Source organism: Ranitomeya variabilis, chromosome 4 (genome assembly GCF_051348905.1).
Source record: "Ranitomeya variabilis isolate aRanVar5 chromosome 4, aRanVar5.hap1, whole genome shotgun sequence".
Classification (NCBI taxonomy): Eukaryota; Metazoa; Chordata; class Amphibia; order Anura; family Dendrobatidae; genus Ranitomeya; species Ranitomeya variabilis.
In genome coordinates, this window is record NC_135235.1 from 96,533,244 (window position 1) to 96,551,117 (window position 17,874).

At 47.7% G+C, this 17,874-nt stretch overlaps 1 protein-coding gene across 1 annotated transcript in view; it reads right to left on the reverse strand.

Moving 5' to 3' along the window:
- LOC143768446 (intelectin-1-like) overlaps positions 1 to 5,828 on the reverse strand; it is a 76,866-nt gene extending 71,038 nt beyond the window's left edge. Inside the window, exon 1 of the mRNA XM_077257125.1 lies at positions 5,625 to 5,828. Coding sequence (XP_077113240.1) covers positions 5,625 to 5,675 — 51 coding nt within the window. The 5' untranslated portion in view covers positions 5,676 to 5,828. The remainder of the gene's footprint in view (positions 1 to 5,624) is intronic.
- Between the last annotated feature and the right edge of the window lie 12,046 nt (positions 5,829 to 17,874).

Consider the following 17,874-nt stretch of genomic DNA (forward strand, 5'->3'; position numbering starts at 1 on the left):
CTAAAAATAGCAGCCCGCAGCCACCCAGAAAAGGCACATCTATTAGATGATCCAATTCCGGTGCTTTACCCGGCTTTTCCCACTTTCTCTAATAGATGTGCCTTTTCTGGGCAGCTGCAGGCTGATATTGTTAGGCTGGGGGGAAAATATCCATGGATACTTACCAACCTGAGGATACCAGCCCCCCGCTGTCTGTTATAGCTTGGATGGTTGTAAAAAATAGGGGACCCCACACCATTTTTTTAAATTATTTATTTAAATAATTAAAAAAAACAGTGAGGGAACCCATCTGTTCTTGATAACCAGTCTTCCTGAATCTGACAGTTGAGGGCTGCAGTCCTCATCTGTCAGTTGTGCCTGGCTAGTTATAGAACGTACAAGTGAAGCCGTGCCAGATTTTTTATTTATTTATTTAGAGCACAGGCGGCGGTTGATAAATTCTACCATCAGCTGCTCTTGCTGTCACTATTATTAGCGGCAGCAAGTGTAGGCCGATGGGAGTAATAGTCCCATCAGCCACTGCCTGCTCTCATTGTTATCACTTGAACATAACTTTCATCATTCTCCCCTACTCTCGCTGATTGCAAGCAGAACAGGGGAGAATGATGAGAGGAGTCTTCAGCACTTGGTGCCGACGAACAGTGCTGTACTACTGCTTTCCTGGTTTTGGTGCATGTGGTACTGATGCGGCACACGAGCAGAACATGGTTGCCAAACATGTGCCGCAAGTATTAAGCACACAGACACATGGACACTGACATCTCCGGTACTGTGTTTTCCAGTACCGGAAATATCAGTACCTGTAAACCCAGCCTTAAAGATAGGAAAAAATGTCATAAAAAAGTGAAAAATTAGTACAGATAGTATGTAACACTATTGCAGTACTGAAGATTAGTATATTAAGAGAAGAGAAAAATATAAAGATTCAATGGAGAGATAGAGAGAGAAGAGCTGACAGTGATTGATCACAAAGATTATAGTGCAGCTGCCTCATTTCAATAACTCTTTTTTTCATTCAGAAGCAAGCCACCAATATTGCTGCTGGAAAAAAAGCTACCTCTGCCACACAAAATTTGCGTGTCACAAACTACTGTTTTTGCGCACATGTTGAATTAGTCAAATTTGATGTACAGAGTGGGCCATTTATATGGATACACCTGGGTGGGCCATTTATAAAGTTACATCCAAAATGGCAGACTACAAAATGGCTGCCATGGTCACCACCCATCTTGAAAAGTTTTTCCCCTCCCAAATACTAATGTGCCACAAACAGGAAGTTGATATCACCAACCATTCCCCTTTTATTCAGGTGTATCCATATACATGGCCCACCCAGGTTTATCCCCATTTATGGCCCACCCTGTGCATCTACATATTTATGAATGCTTATTTTGCATTGCTTTTTCAAACCTGTTGCTGATCCCAAAAAATAATAATTTTTGGTAAGCTTGTTAAAAGACTATTGCTTCTTTACTTACTATGAAACAAATCTGTTTCTACTCAACAGCAACAGATCATTTTTGGTTCACCGTTAAAAAGTCATGGCTTCTTTCATACATTCTGCATGTGAATTTATTACTTGTTTCGTTATCATCTAACCCCAAAAAGGGATCATTTTTGGACCATTTTTACATAAAAAAGCACACAAAGTGCAAAACAGCAGCATACTATTAAACAGGCTGCTGGTTACTAATGGTTCTCATCGGTTTACGGTATACAGGTCCTTCTCAAAAAATTAGCATATAGTGTTAAATTTCATTATTTACCATAATGTAATGATTACAATTAAACTTTCATATATTATAGATTCATTATCCACCAACTGAAATTTGTCAGGTCTTTTATTGTTTTAATACTGATGATTTTGGCCTACAACTCCTGATAACCCAAAAAACCTGTCTCAATAAATTAGCATATCAAGAAAAGGTTCTCTAAACGACCTATTACCCTAATCTTCTGAATCAACTAATTAACTCTAAACACATGCAAAAGATACCTGAGGCTTTTAAAAACTCCCTGCCTGGTTCATTACTCAAAACCCCCATCATGGGTAAGACTAGCGACCTGACAGATGTCAAGAAGGCCATCATTGACACCCTCAAGCAAGAGGGTAAGACCCAGAAAGAAATTTCTCAACAAATAGGCTGTTCCCAGAGTGCTGTATCAAGGCACCTCAATGGTAAGTCTGTTGGAAGGAAACAATGTGGCAGAAAACGCTGTACAACGAGAAGAGGTGACCGGACCCTGAGGAAGATTGTGGAGAAGGACCGATTCCAGGCCTTGGGGAACCTGAGGAAGCAGTGGACTGAGTCTGGTGTGGAAACATCCAGAGCCACCGTGCACAGGCGTGTGCAGGAAATGGGCTACAGGTGCCGCATTCCCCAGGTAAAGCCACTTTTGAACCATAAACAGCGGCAGAAGCGCCTGACCTGGGCTACAGAGAAGCAGCACTGGACTGTTGCTAAGTGGTCCCAAGTACTTTTTTCTGATGAAAGCAAATTTTGCATGTCATTCGGAAATCAAGGTGCCAGAGTCTGGAGGAAGACTGGGGAGAAGGAAATGCCAAAATGCCTGAAGTCCAGTGTCAAGTACCCACAGTCAGTGGTGTGGGGTGCCATGTCAGCTGCTGGTGTTGGTCCACTGTGTTTCATCAAGGGCAGGGTCAATGCAGCTAGCTATCAGGAGATTTTGGAGCACTTCATGCTTCCTGGCACCTGCTCACAGTGCCAAAACCACTGGTAAATGGTTTACTGACCATGGTATTACTGTGCTCAATTGGCCTGCCAACTCTCCTGACCTGAACCCCATAGAGAATCTGTGGGATATTGTGAAGAGAAAGTTGAGAGACGCAAGACCCAACACTCTGGATGAGCTTAAGGCCGCTATTGAAGCATCCTGGGCCTCCATAACATCTCAGCAGTGTCACAGGCTGATTGCCTCCATGCCACGCCGCATTGAAGCAGTCATTTCTGCCAAAGGATTCCCGACCAAGTATTGAGTGCATAACTGAACATTATTATTTGATGTTTTTTTTGTTTGTTATTAAAAAACACTTTTATTTGATTGGACGGGTGAAATATGCTAATTTATTGAGACAGGTTTTTTGGGTTATCAGGAGTTGTATGCCAAAATCATCAGTATTAAAACAATAAAAGACCTGAAAAATTTCCGTTGGTGGATAATGAATCTATAATATATGAAAGTTTAATTGTAATCATTACATTATGGTAAATAATGAAATTTAACACTATATGCTAATTTTTTGAGAAGGACCTGTATGTTGAATTAACTTTGACTTTGTTAAGGCTGCTTTTGCATTAACCTCTTCCCAACATATTAAGTTCTGTTTCATCATATGCTCAGTCACCCATGTTTGATGTGAGTTCAGGAACTTACCTTGCATCTCTTATGGTACAAAGCTATTATCTGCTTCTAATAACCTCGAGCTCTGCTGTTGCTGTTAGCTATTTACATAATGCTATTAATCTCTGGTAGAAGCAAATAATTCACGTTAATATGGGGCAAGCCTTTCCACCTGCCCATGAACACTGTCCCACATTTGTGATGCAATTGTGGGGCATCAGTGGCTAGAAAATGGCAGCTGGGGGTCTTGTTGGTTATCCTGTAAAGGTTATCTATGGCTGGCATTCATAGGAAACCATGATGTTTGTTATGGTATGGTAAGGTGCTGAGGAATATGTAGATTATAAAAGTAATGATACTGCATGTGCATAACATACTGTGTAATAAAACAGTTATCATGAGCTAACCCATGAATATGTCTTTTAATGCTTATATACATTCGATTTTTCTGAATGCGGGGACAGTGACTCCAGAGCTGATTGGGCACCAGGCTCACATGTCATAACTAGAGATGAGTGAACATCGTCGTCTCCCTCCTTATTCGGCAAGCTATAGCTCTTCCCAAAGAAGCTGCAGCGGGAATCCGGATACCCGGAGCACTCCCGATAATCAGTCACAACACATGCATGAAGATCCCAACAAACGGTCTCCATGCATGTGTTGTGAACATCACACAGCCGCGACACATGCAGCTGCGGCATCGAATAGCTGATCATCGGGAGCGCTCCACATTTCCGGGTTCCCGATACAGCTTCTTCGGTAAGCGCTATAGCTTGCTGAATAAGGAGGGACCCAACAATGTTCGATCATCTCTAGTCATAACTGAAATGTGGACAAGGGACGGCCACAGGACGAGATATACAGCAACAATCAGCAGACACACACAAAGATTATATAATATGAATATTTACTAACCAGTTTATAAAACAAAGGAAAGGATAGTAGGCAAGCAGTGTATAAGTAACAAATACAATAGCAGCAGTTACTCTAAATAATAGAGTATGCGCAGGAACACTTAAACAGTTATATGCGAGTTAAATTCAATGCGATTAACCATTTAAATCAACATAACTGTCTCCTCTATCTCCTTTTTTTTATTTTACATGGACCAGTACTCCTCCCATTTGACCCAGGTGTTTTTAAATTAGCAGGAGACTGCGAGAGGGGTTCCGCATATTTTTGCTCTCAGTCCTCAATCTGAGAGTTTGTGGAAGGTGAGTTTTTTACATCTATTCACCTGGTGTTTGGTGCTGTGTGGAGGCCATTGTTGCTGCAGTGTTGTGTCAGTGGAATGGTGCGGCCAGGAGTCGTGGGGACTTTCAGCATGGGTGCTTTGAGGCACCAGCCGCTATCCCTGCTGGTGCATTGTCACTGTGATGGTGGTTTCTACACAGCACCTTTCAGGCTGTGGACCCACCAAGAGGTTCATCGTGACATTGTAGTGGGCTTCAAACAGTCTGATCAGAATGTTAAAATAAGTACCTCATTTTTTTCGGTTTGTAAATTTTTGCCTAGCAGCATTAAATCAAAGTATGAATATTGGGATGTGCGGTTTCTACAGTTCTAAGATTACAATTGATAACTCACTGTCTCAGCAATGAATTTTCCTGTAATCCACTTATTTAGAGGGGCCCCATCACAAAAAGAATTATCTAAGGTGATAACGCCTATATCAACTAGTATGGTGGAATGTTACATTTATGTGATTTTCAAAATCTCTAAATATTGATTCGTGCATTTGTAATTAGTGTTGAGCGATACCTTCCGATATCGGAAAGTATCGGTATCGGAAAGTATCGGCCGATACCGTCAAAGTATCGGATCTAATCCGATACCGATACCCGATCCCAATGCAAGTCAATGGGACGAAAATATCGGAATTAAAATAAACCCTTTCTTTCCTTGTAGGTTAATTCTACATGAAGGAAAACAACTAAGAATAATGTAGGATGTATTGGGGGAGGTGGCGGAGACATTAAAGGCACAGAGGTTTAGCCCAAACAAATAGAATAGCAGGTTTTTTTGTTTTTTTTTATGACGTTCGGCGTTAGAAAGATTTTGACTATTTTTTTTTTTTTTTTGTCAGATATTGATGTTTCACTACTTCCACGTCCTTCACCTTCTTTTTTACTTCTCCCACACTTTCTTCTTCATTATCCTCATCATCAGCTTCTTTGACATCAACTATCTTCACCTTATTCATCTTATTCTACCTATAATTTTTTTTTTTTACATTGTTCATATTCTTTTTATTTAACTATTATCTTCTTCATATTCAACTTCTTCATCATATTCTTATTTGTGACAGGCATTCCCGTAGTTGTTATCTATAAAAGTTTGAAGATTACACCTTCCGTTCTGCCTGTCACAAAAGAGTTACATTTGTCCGCGTTCAGTTTGGCCTGCAGCATCAGGCTTTATCCAGGGGCACCACGAGGAGGAACGGACTCACCCCCATACACTGCTTAGTCTTCTTCTGCTTATAATTTAGATAATATCTTTTGCTCTGATATTTAGTGTTATGCTTAATGTTCTTCTGCTCTTTGTTCTGCAGCCTCTTGTTCTTCTGCTTCTCGGTCTCCCATGTCGTCGTCGTCTCCAGGGTCGTCGTCTCCGGGGTCGTCGTCATCGGGGTGGTCTTCAGGGTCATCGTCTCCAGGGTCGTCGTCATCTCAGTGGTCGTCGTCTCTGGTGTCGTCGTCATCTTAGGGGTGGTCTTCCGGGTCGTCGTCTTTAGGGTCTTGAACTTGGAAATGTAGCAGAAGGTACAAGAAGGCTGAGAAAATGCCGAGAAACAGCTGATGGAACTGGAACTCGGATGGCTACCCGAAGGTCCAAGAGCCAATGGAACTACCGAGGACCAGCTGACGTTACTGGAACCCGGTTACTAAGCAGGAGGTACCCGTGCCTGAAAGCACTACCAAGGACCACCTGACATTGGTGGAACTCGGATACCCAGAATGAGGCACCTAAGCCAAAGGCTCTGCCCGGAACCAGCTGACGGTACTGGAACCAGGATGGGGAGCAGAAGGTACAAGAGCAAAAGACACTGCCGAGAACCAGCTGACGGTACTGGAACCCGGATGGGTAGCCGAAGGTCCAAGAGCCAATGGAACTACCGAGGACCAGCTGACGTTACTGGAACCCGGTTACTAAGCAGGAGGTACCCGTGCCTGAAAGCACTACCAAGGACCACCTGACGTTGGTGGAACTCGGATACACAGAAGGAGGCACCTAAGCCAAAGGCTCTGCCCGGAACCAGCTGACGGTACTGGAACCAGGATGGGGAGCAGTAGGTACAAGAGCAAAAGACACTGCCGAGAACCAGCTGACGGTACTGGAACCCGGATGGGTAGCCGAAGGTCCAAGAGCCAATGGAACTACCGAGGACCAGCTGATATTACTGGAACCCGGTTACTAAGCAGGAGGTACCCGTGCCTGAAAGCACTACCAAGGACCACCTGACGTTGGTGGAACTCGGATACCCAGAAGGAGGCACCTAAGCCAAAGGCTCTGCCCGGAACCAGCTGACGGTGCTGGAACCAGGATGGGGACCTATTCAAGCTTATCTTCCTAGAGCCCCAACTAGCGGTGTTGGAGCAAAGGGTCAGCAGGGGGAGCAGAGTGTAGGCCGAAGCCTGCACTGGCGGCAGCTTTGTGTCTGCGTGGCTGTTGCAGGACACGTTGCCGGCTACACAGCAGGGGAACAGCTGGCGGTGCTGAACCCCACTGACACATTGGCTGGTGTTTTTCTCTGTGCAGCTAGCAGTACCGGGCACCAACTGGTGGTGTTAGAGCCCAGGGTCAGCAGGAGGAGAGGGAGCAGAGTGTAGGCCGAAGCCTGCACTGGCGGAAGCTTTGTGTCTGCGTGGCTGTTGCAGGACACGTTGCCGGCTACACAGCAGGGGAACAGCTGGCGGTGCTGAACCCCACTGACACATTGGCGAGGTGTTTTTCTCTGTGCAGCCAGCACTTCGGGGCACCAACTGGTGGTGTTGGAGCCCTGGCTCTGCAGGGGGAGCAGAGTGTAGGCCGAAGCCTAATTGAACCAATTTTAAAGGTAACCTTTAACCCCCCTCAGGTGTTACAAACTAGAAGAGCCACGCCTTATGCAGCAGTAGTGCTGCACAAGTCAAAGGTTGCTCTTTTAATTTTGTTCCTTGCACAAGCTGAATGAAACACGTACAACATTTTGGCCCTTATACAGTCAATCTGTCTTGGAGGCGGGAGTTCCCTTCGTAATGAGACGCAGCACAGCTGGCAAAAATACCACCTTGGTGCGGCCTCCTGAGCATCGCATTTGATGTACAGGAGTCTGCGTTGTTGCGTTATCCCTTGGCCATGCGCTGCCCGTCTTCTGACATCATTTCATGTCGGCTGGTGCGGTTCGCGATGCCCATGAATCCCAGCCCCGCAGTGTCTTTACAGTGTTTCACACTGCGGGGCTGGGATTCATGGCCTGGCGCAGTACATATGTTCGCCTCTCGCTTGGGTTCTTACACCCGCTTCAGACTATGCGGCGTCAGCTGATCCCTTATCGCATGCCACGGCCATGAAGACGCACAGTCCGAAGAAGGCGGAAGGAGATGAGGGACAGGAGAAGAAATGCACCGTTCATGCCCATCAATCACACCCTCGCAGTCCAAATAAATAAGACACCGAGGGGCGTTGTGTGGGGCAAGGCGGCCGCAGAGGCGCAGGCAGCCAAACAATGATGCCAGAAGACGGGCAGCGCTACCAAGGAGCTTGTTGCGTGTCAATACAAAGGAAAATCACACCTGAGGGACGTTTTAATGGTCGCAGAGGACTCATTTTAGACGTGTTCAGTTCAACATGGGCAAGGAGAATAAGTTTCTGAGCCACCTTGCACACATGCAGCATCACTGTCGTACAAGGTGGCTGTAAAACGTAGAAACACCTGGGGGAGGGGGGACAGGTTTCCTTCAATTTCAGTTCTTGTGTCTGCGTGGCTGTTGCAGGACACGTTGCCGGCTGCACAGCAGGGGAACAGCTGGCGGTGCTGAACCCCACTGACACATTGGCTGGTGTTTTTCTCTGTGCAGCTAGCACATCTGGGCCCCAACTAGCGGTGTTAGAGCCCAGGGTCAGCAGGAGGAGGAGAGGGAGCACAGTGTAGGCCGAAGCCTGCACTGGAGCAAGTTGAAAGGGAACCTTTAACCCCCCCAGGCGTTTGTAGCTGAAAGAGCCATCGTGTACAGCACTAATGCTGGAAAAGGTAAACTTAGCTCTTTTAATTATGGTCCTTGCACATGCTGAACCTAACACTTATGAAAAGTGTCCCCTCCTACCATGATACCGTCCGGTTGGTGGAACTTTCCTTTGTGATGTGACGCAGCACAGCCGTCATTCTTACACCCTTGGCGCCGTGCGCCGCCTCCTCAGCGTTGTTTGAATCAGTCCCGGAGCCTGCGCTGTTAGGTTAGCCCTTGGCCATGCACACATTTTGCGCTGCCCGTCTTCTGACATAATTTGGTGTCAGACTGGCTGCGCCTGTGCGGCCGCGCTGGACGAGATCCCGCCTCGCAATGTCGTCTAATGTAATCCCACCACGGGCCTGGGATCCGTGGCCATGCGCAGTGCATATCCTCACCTCTCACTCCCCTCCCTACGGCTTCTTCAGACTGTGCGGTGTCACGGCCGTGGCATGCTATTAGGGATCAGCTGACACCGCACAGTCTGAAGAAGCTGTAGGGAGATGAGTGAGAGGTGGAGGTTCAGATATGCACTGCGCATGTCCATGGATCTCAGGCCCCCAGTGGGATTAAATCAGAAGACACTACGAGGCGGGATCTCGTCCAGCGCGGCCGCACAGGCTCAGCCAGCCTGACACCAAATGATGTCAGAAGACGGGCAGCGCAAAATGTGTGCATGGCCAAGGGCTAACCTAACAGCGCAGGCTCCGGGATTGATTCAAACAACGCTGAGGAGGCGGCGCACGGCGCCAAGGGGGTAAGAATGACGGCTGTGCTGCGTCACATCACAAAGGAAAGTTCCACCTACCGGACGGTATCACGGTAGGAGGGGACACATTTCATAAGTGTAAGGTTCAGCATGTGCAAGGAGCACCACGAAAAGAGGCACTTTTTCCCTTTGCATCATTACTGCTGCACAAGGTGGCTCCTTCAGTAACAAACGCCTGGGGGGGGGGACAGGTTCCCTTAAATTTAACTTGTTGTGCCTGCGGGGCGGTCGCAGTACACGTTGCCGTATACACAGCAGGGGAACAGCTGGTGGTGCTGAACCCCACTAACACATTGGCGAGGTGTTTGGCTCTGTGCGGACAGCACTTCTGGACAGCAACTAGCGGTGTTGGAGCCCAGGGACAGGAGGAGGAGGAGGAGGTGGAGGGATTGCCACACACACAGCAGGGGAACAGCTGACGTTACTGAACCCCAATAACAGAGGAGGGACTGTTGACTGTGCGTACAGCACTTCTGGACAGCAACTAGCGGTGTTGGAGCCCAGGGACAGGAGGAGGAGGAGGAGGTGGAGGAGATAGGAGGGATTGCCACACACACAGCAGGGGAACAGCTGACGTTACTGAACCCCAATAACAGAGGAGGGACTGTTGACTGTGCGTACAGCACTTCTGGACAGCAACTAGCGGTGTTGGAGCCCAGGGACAGGAGGAGGAGGAGGAGGTGGAGGAGATAGGAGGGATTGCCACACACACAGCAGGGGAACAGCTGACGTTACTGAACCCCAATAACAGAGGAGGGACTGTTGACTGTGCGTACAGCACTTCTGGACAGCAACTAGCGGTGTTGGAGCCCAGGGACAGGAGGAGGAGGAGGAGGTGGGGGAGATAGGAGGGATTGCCACACACACAGCTGGGGAACAGCTGACGTTACTGAACCCCAATAACAGAGGAGGGACTGTTGGGACTGTGCGTACAGCACTACCAGGCAACAACTAGCGGTGTTGGAGCCCAGGGACAGGAGGAGGAGGAGGAGGTGGTGGAGGAGATAGGAGGGATTGCCACACACACAGCTGGGGAACAGCTGACATTACTGAACCCCAATAACAGAGGAGTGACTGTTGACTGTGCGTACAGCACTTCTGGACAGCAACTAGCGGTGTTGGAGCCCAGGGACAGGAGGAGGAGGTGGAGGAGATAGGAGGGATTGCCACACACACAGCAGGGGAACAGCTGACGTTACTGAACCCCAATAACAGAGGAGGGACTGTTGACTGTGCGTACAGCACTTCTGGACAGCAACTAGCGGTGCTGGAGCCCAGGGACAGGAGGAGGAGGTGGGGGAGATAGGAGGGATTGCCACACACACAGCTGGGGAACAGCTGACGTTACTGAACCCCAATAACAGAGGAGGGACTGTTGGGTCTGTGTGTACAGCACTACCAGGCAACAACTAGCGGTGTTGGAGCCCAGGGACAGGAGGAGGAGGTGGTGGAGGAGATAGGAGGGATTGCCACACACGCAGCTGGGGAACAGCTGACGTTACTGAACCCCAATAACAGAGGAGGGACTGTTGACTGTGCGTACAGCACTTCTGGACAGCAACTAGCGGTGTTGGAGCCCAGGGACAGGAGGAGGAGGAGGAGGTGGTGGAGGAGATAGGAGGGATTGCCACACACACAGCTGGGGAACAGCTGACGTTACTGAACCCCAATAACAGAGGAGGGACTGTTGACTGTGCGTACAGCACTTCTGGACAGCAACTAGCAGTGTTGGAGCCCAGGGACAGGAGGAGGAGGAGGAGGTGGAGGAGATAGGAGGGATTGCCACACACACAGCTGGGGAACAGCTGACATTACTGAACTCCAATAACAGAGGAGTGACTGTTGACTGTGCGTACAGCACTTCTGGACAGCAACTAGCGGTGTTGGAGCCCAGGGACAGGAGGAGGAGGAGGAGGAGGTGGGGGAGGAGATAGGAGGGATTGCCACACACACAGCTGGGGAACAGCTGACGTTACTGAACCCCAATAACAGAGGAGGGACTGTTGACTGTGCGTACAGCACTTCTGCACTACCAGGCAACAACTAGCGGTGTTGGAGCCCAGGGACAGCAGGAGAAGCAGAGGAACACAATGTAGGCCGAAGCCTGATTGGAGAAAAGTCGAAAGGGAACCTTTAACCCCCCCCCCAAGGCGTTTGTAGCTGAAAGAGCCAGCTTGTGCAGCACAAAAGATGCAAAAGGAAAAGGTGGCTCTTTTCATTATGCTCCTTGCAAACACAGAACTAAACACTTATAAAATGTGTCCCCTGAAACCGTGAGACCGTCCCGGAGGTGGGACTTTCCTTCGTAATATGACGCAGCACAGCTGTCATTCCTACACCCTTGGCGCCGTGCCCCGGCTCCTCAGCGTTGTTTGAATCTGTCACGGAGCCTGCGCTGTTATGTTATCCCTTGGCCAGGCACACTTAGCGCTGCCCATCTTCTGACATCATTTGCTGTCAGGCTGGCTGCGCCTGTGCGGCCGCGCTGGACGAGATCCCGCCTCGCAATGTCGTCTAATGTAATCCCACCGCAGGTTCCCTTACATTTCAGTTGTTGTGTCAGCGTGGCGGTCGCAGGACACATTGCCGGCTGCACAGCTGGGGATCAGCTGACGTTACTGAAACCCAATAACACTGGGTCGTATGTTTTGACTGTGCAGACGGCACTTCTGAGCCTCAACTGGCGGTGTTGGAGCCCAGGAATTTAAGTTCAGGTGGTAGAAAGATGAACACAACAGGAGACCTGGATAACGTAGACAGTCACCTAATTATTTAATCAGGAAGAGGAGTGGCAAATTCCTGCGAGATCCAGGCCTTGTTCATTTTCAGGAAAGTAAGCCGGTCAACGTTATCGGAGGATAGTCACATGCGACAGTCAGTTAGTACACCACCTGCAGCACTAAAGACGCGTTCCGATAATACACTAGCCACAGGGCAAGCCAGCACCTCCAATGCATACTGGCTTAGCTCTGGCCATGTATCCAGCTTTGAGACCCAAAACTTGAAAGGTGAAGAGCCGTCTGGGAGTACAGCAAGAGGGCAAGACATGTAGTCTGTCACCATCTGACGGAACCGTTGCCTCCTGCTGACTGGAGCCGTCTGTGATGGTGTTGACTTTTCCGGTTACACCGCGGTCCCAGCAGCACGGCGCCGACCATTACGGAGGTTACAGCGCTATTACCCCTGCGAAAGCTCGCCTATCTACAGCGCTTATCTCCCATCTCTCCAGGCATTCTAAGGCGTCCGTTGTCTCCTGGACTTCCTCTCAAATTGGCACCATAGTGGGCCCATGCATATATCTTGTGTTATCCAGTATTCAAACAAACCTTTCTGATGAAGGTCTTATGATTAGACCGAAAACGTTTAAAACTTTAAACTGGATGCACTGAATAAACGAGTTTCCTTTTCTTGCAAAAAGACCTTCTGAGTGCCAAGTAATTTATTGCTGATGTTTGATGGGCTGGATACCCAACTTGTGCACCTCCAAGAAGCCTAGAGTGCCGTGTCTACTATTATCAGGTGTTGACTTTTGTGGCGGGCACAGAAAACTGTGCCACAGTTGGGCCATACTGCTCTTGCCTTGGGCAGAGGCACTGCTTCTGCTCCCTCTTTGTGCAGAGCCTCCACCACTGCCTGGACACACTGAGCTGCTTTGTAATGCACTAGCAGCACTTCTCTCACTTGGAATGGAGAAGATGATGGAATTCACCAGTGTGTCTTGGTACTCCCGCATTTTTCGCTCCCGGTTCAACGGTGTGATGAGGCTTTCTACGTTGTCCCGGTAGCGAGGATCGAGGAGGGTGAACACCCAATATTCAGACATGTTGAGAATGTGGGCGATGCGGCGGTCGTTTCTCAGGCACTGCAGCATGTAATCCACCATGTGCTGCAGACTGCCAACTGCCCAAGAAACGCTGTCCCCTGCTGGAGGCGTGATCTCTGCCCGCTCGTCATCACCCCACCCTCGCTGTACACACTGAGTACTGGACAATTGTGTAACTCCCTCCTCTGGACGGATGTCTTCCTCCTCCATTGACTCCTCCTCATCCTCCTCACAAACTGTCCCCTGCCTACGCGTTTGTGAGGAACCACGTGGCGCTGACTGTCCAGAAGATGATGGAAATGCTGAATCCTCATCCTCCACCTCTTCCACAACATCATCCCTTAGCGCTTGCAGTGATTTTTCAAGCAGGCAGATAAGGGGGACAGTCATGCTGACTAGTGCATCATCTGCACTCGCCATCCACGTGGAATAATCGAAGGGTCGCAAAACCTGGCAGACGTCATTCATAGTGGCCCACTCTGTGGTTGTGAAGTCTGAACGGCGCGGAGTGCGACTTCTTTGCGCCTGATGCAGCTGGTACTCCATTACAGCTTGCTGCTGCTCACACAACCGCTCCAACATATGTAACGTGGAATTCCACCTGGTAGGTAGGTCACATATGATGCGATGTTCCGGCAGGTGGTGTCGGCGCTGCAGAGCCGCAATGCGCGCTTTTGCCGTGCTGGAACGCCGCAAGTGAGCACACTCTAGGCGGACCTTGTGCAGCAGTGCATCAAGATCCGGATAGTCCCTCAAAAAACTCTGCACGACCAAATTGAGCACATGTGCCAGACATGGGATGTGAGTGAGGTTGCCGAGGCCCAGCGCTGCCACCAGATTTCGGCCATTATCACACACTACCATGCCTGGCTGGAGATTCGCTGGCACAAACCACACATCGCTCTCCTGCTTGATGGCATTCCAGAGCTCCTGCGCTGTGTGGCTTCGATTCCCCAAAGAAATTAATTTCAAGACGGCCTGTTGACGTTTGGCCACGGCTGTGCTCATGTCGGTCGTAACAGGTAAACGTTCATCACGGGTCCATGTGGAGGTGGACTGTGACGGCTCCTGCAGCGATGATTCTGAGGAACTGGTGTAAGAGGAGGAGTCAATGCGTACAGAATGGATTCCTGCAATCCTTGGAGTGGGCAGGACACGTCCTGCGCCACTCGCACGATCTGTACCCGGCTCAACGACATTAACCCAATGGGCAGTGAGGGAAAGGTATCGCCCCTGTCCATGTTGACTGGTCCACGCATCGGTGGTGAGGTGGACCTTGCTACTGACGGCATTCAGTAGCGCGTGTTTTATGTGTCCCTCCACATGCTTGTGCAGGGCAGGGACGGCTTGCCTGCTGAAGTAAAAGCGGCTGGGCACATTGTACTGTGGGACTGCCAATGACATCAAGTCACGGAAGCTGTCAGTCTCCACCAGCCTGAATGATAGCATTTCCAGTGACAGAAGTTTGGCAATGCCTGCAGTCAGAGCCTGTGCTCGTGGGTGGTTTGACGAGAAAGGCCGCCTTTTCTCCCATGCCTGTACTACCGATGCATAACAAAATCCCATCATGGATATACTTCTGCTCATATGTTCGTTCATCTAACCATAGATGAACCCTGAACAAGCCTTCAGACAATTGCGGAATAAAGATACATATACACAGTTACCGCAAAACCCCATGTAGAAATTCCAGGCACAGTTACGAAATATCCTAGAAATAGCGTTTGAGAGGGGAATTATATCGAAAAAGATTCTGGATGGACTATTAATACCACATCCGGTGGTTCCAACATTTTATCTAATTCCTAAAGTTCATAAGGATCTGACGTCTCCACCGGGACGTCCTATTGTCTCTGGCATAGGAGGGCTATGTGATGCAACATGCAAATTTATTGAATATTACTTATGACCACAAGTTGAGACGATGCCCTCCTATGTCAGGGACACTACAGACGTCCTGGGGAGAGTAGATGGTGTGGTGATGGAGGATGATATGATATTAGTAACGGCAGACGTCGAATCGCTCTATACGAGCATTCGTCATATAGATGGGATTCATGCGACAAGGTTTTTTCTGGAGTCTAGTAACTTAGAGGCAGATACTAGGGAACTGGTGTTGGAGCTGCTAGATTTTGTTCTCACTCATAATTTTTTTGTTTTTAAAGACCGTTTTTTCCTACAGAGACAGGGCACTGCAATGGGGGCGGCTTGTGCGCCCTCGTATGCAAATTTATTTTTGGGGTATTGGGAGAGAGATATCTTGTCAGAGGGCGCGCAAGCCTTCCCCCAAATTTTAGGATGGTACAGATATATTGATGACATCCTGTTCATCTGGCAGGGCCCTGTCTCTGAACTACAGCAATTTATGGTGGGACTCAATCGTGGCAGCTCCAACATCAAGTTGACCTATACGTATAATAAAAAGGAAATTTCCTTTTTAGACATTACTTTGAAGGTGCAGGAAAATGGAGACATCTATACGGATATGTACCGAAAAGAGACTTCGGTGAATGCCCTGTTGCATGCCTCATCATTTCATCCTCGATCCACAATTAAAGCCATCCCAATAGGACAGTTTTTGAGAGCTCGACGAATATGTACGTCAGATCATATGTTTGAGGAACAATCAAATGACCTTAGTGAACGATTTTATCAACGCGGATATAGTCGACGGTCTATTAGACAAGGATACGTGAGGGCCAAAAAACTAAATAGAAATGAGCTATTGAGACCAAAAAGGAAAGATAGGAAAATGGGGGAAAACCAAATCAGATTCATTTCCACCTATAATCATAGATGGGAAGTGATGAGGGACATACTACAAAAACATTGGCCCGTTCTAAAAACCGATTCGGTATTACAAAAATGCCTTCCTGACAGACCTTTACTTACATCACGAAGAAGCAGTAATATCCGAGACATGGTGGTACATAGCCACTACATGGCTAAAGCTGCAGACCCATTTAATGCCGGTAAACAGAAGAACGGATTCTATCCGTGTGGGGATTGCCTTGCATGTAAAAATATGGTGAGGGCCACATCCTTCACGTCATCAGATGGCAAAAAAGAATTTAAAATCAAAGATTACATTAGTTGCAGCACCACATTTGTGGTCTACTACGCAGAATGTACATGTAAACTTATATATGTTGGTCTCACATCTCGCGAATTGCGTGTGCGCATACGCGAACATGTAAGAGACATAATTGCATCACGTGAGGTGGAAGATGTGGCCACCCTGAAACCAATTCCAAAACATTTCAGGGCACACCATAATTGCAACCCTAAAGAATTGAAAGTTAGGGGGATAGATAAGATACGGGCTGGCATTAGAGGGGGAGATCTAAAAAGAAAACTGGCACAACAAGAGTGTCAGTGGATCACTGTCCTAAATACAGTAGCCCCAGAGGGTCTGAACGAACAAGTTAGTTTTAGTTGCTTTTTGTAATTGAGTCTCCATTTTTAATGTATTGTGTGTGTTGTTTTTCCATTTTATTCATTAGATGTTCTTGTTTTAAATATAGAAATTAGTCTAAAAAGCTAGAAAGCTAATACATGTGATGACGCCAAAGAGACAAGCATTTTTCAAAGAACATCATGATGGGATACCTGGGGAGTTTGTTCTGCCATTAGAACTGGAAGATGGACCCTAAAGCTATCTATGCCTTATGATGTGACGTGGGAGGTCTGAGGAGCAGCATTAATATTCACTAGTTTCGATTTTGTTAGAAGGCACTTATATTTATGTATTTATTTTTTGTATTAACATCACGTAATAATAATTTCTGCTTTTTAGAAGGCATTAGCATATGTCTCTTTGTATTTATGTATCAACACTATGATATGTGTGTGTATATATCTTGATGTCACATAATAATTATGTAGTAAAGAGGTTAAATGTTACTCACTCTGTAGCAGTATGACCGTAGTATTAGGCACAGCCACTGTATCGGTCTTTTAATATTGTAGCACTTTAGTATTTAGGTCAAGACTTGGGGACAGTTAAGTAGATCTAGTTAGCACTGTTTATGGTAGAGATGGTCCCTGTAAGAATAGTGGGCTGGCACATTTGCTAGTAAAGAGTTAAAAATTCACTCATGCTGCAGCGGTGATTCCTCCTTACGAGACATGGGCGGTCCCTCCTTCTGTGCATAGTGCGCAAGTCTGCCGTGGCCGGAGTCCCGGGGCATTGTGGGCGGCGCCTGTAAGTGACGTGTGCGCCTCAGTGACGTTGGTCAGGCGTCGCTGATGCATAGCGTCATGGTGGGCGCCGAACAGGATGCAGTACCTGGCGTGGTCGTCGGCGCACATGCGCCGAACTATTATGCGCAATTAAGAATAATTAGTTATCTTATAAATATCTCCCCTATACACACCACAGTACCGCCCCCTGACGAAGCCAACGCGAAACGCGCGTTGGGGCTGTACTGTGTGATCATCTGCTGCCTGCTAGATGGGTAAGGAAGAGCGCTAGGACTTACACTACATTATAGATGATGTGAAACAGTTACTAATAGTCTGGTTCCTGGGGCTCTTTTTTCCGTTCCCATTAGAATGTATTATAGCACTGAGCACTTTATTGCAATTAATGGCAGTGAGTAGGTTATCACACAGGTCTGGTACCGTTGTTGTTTTCCCATGCTGAACATGTAAAAGTAGATATATGATATTTGACTTAAGTTTTTATGATTATTGTTGATTAATAA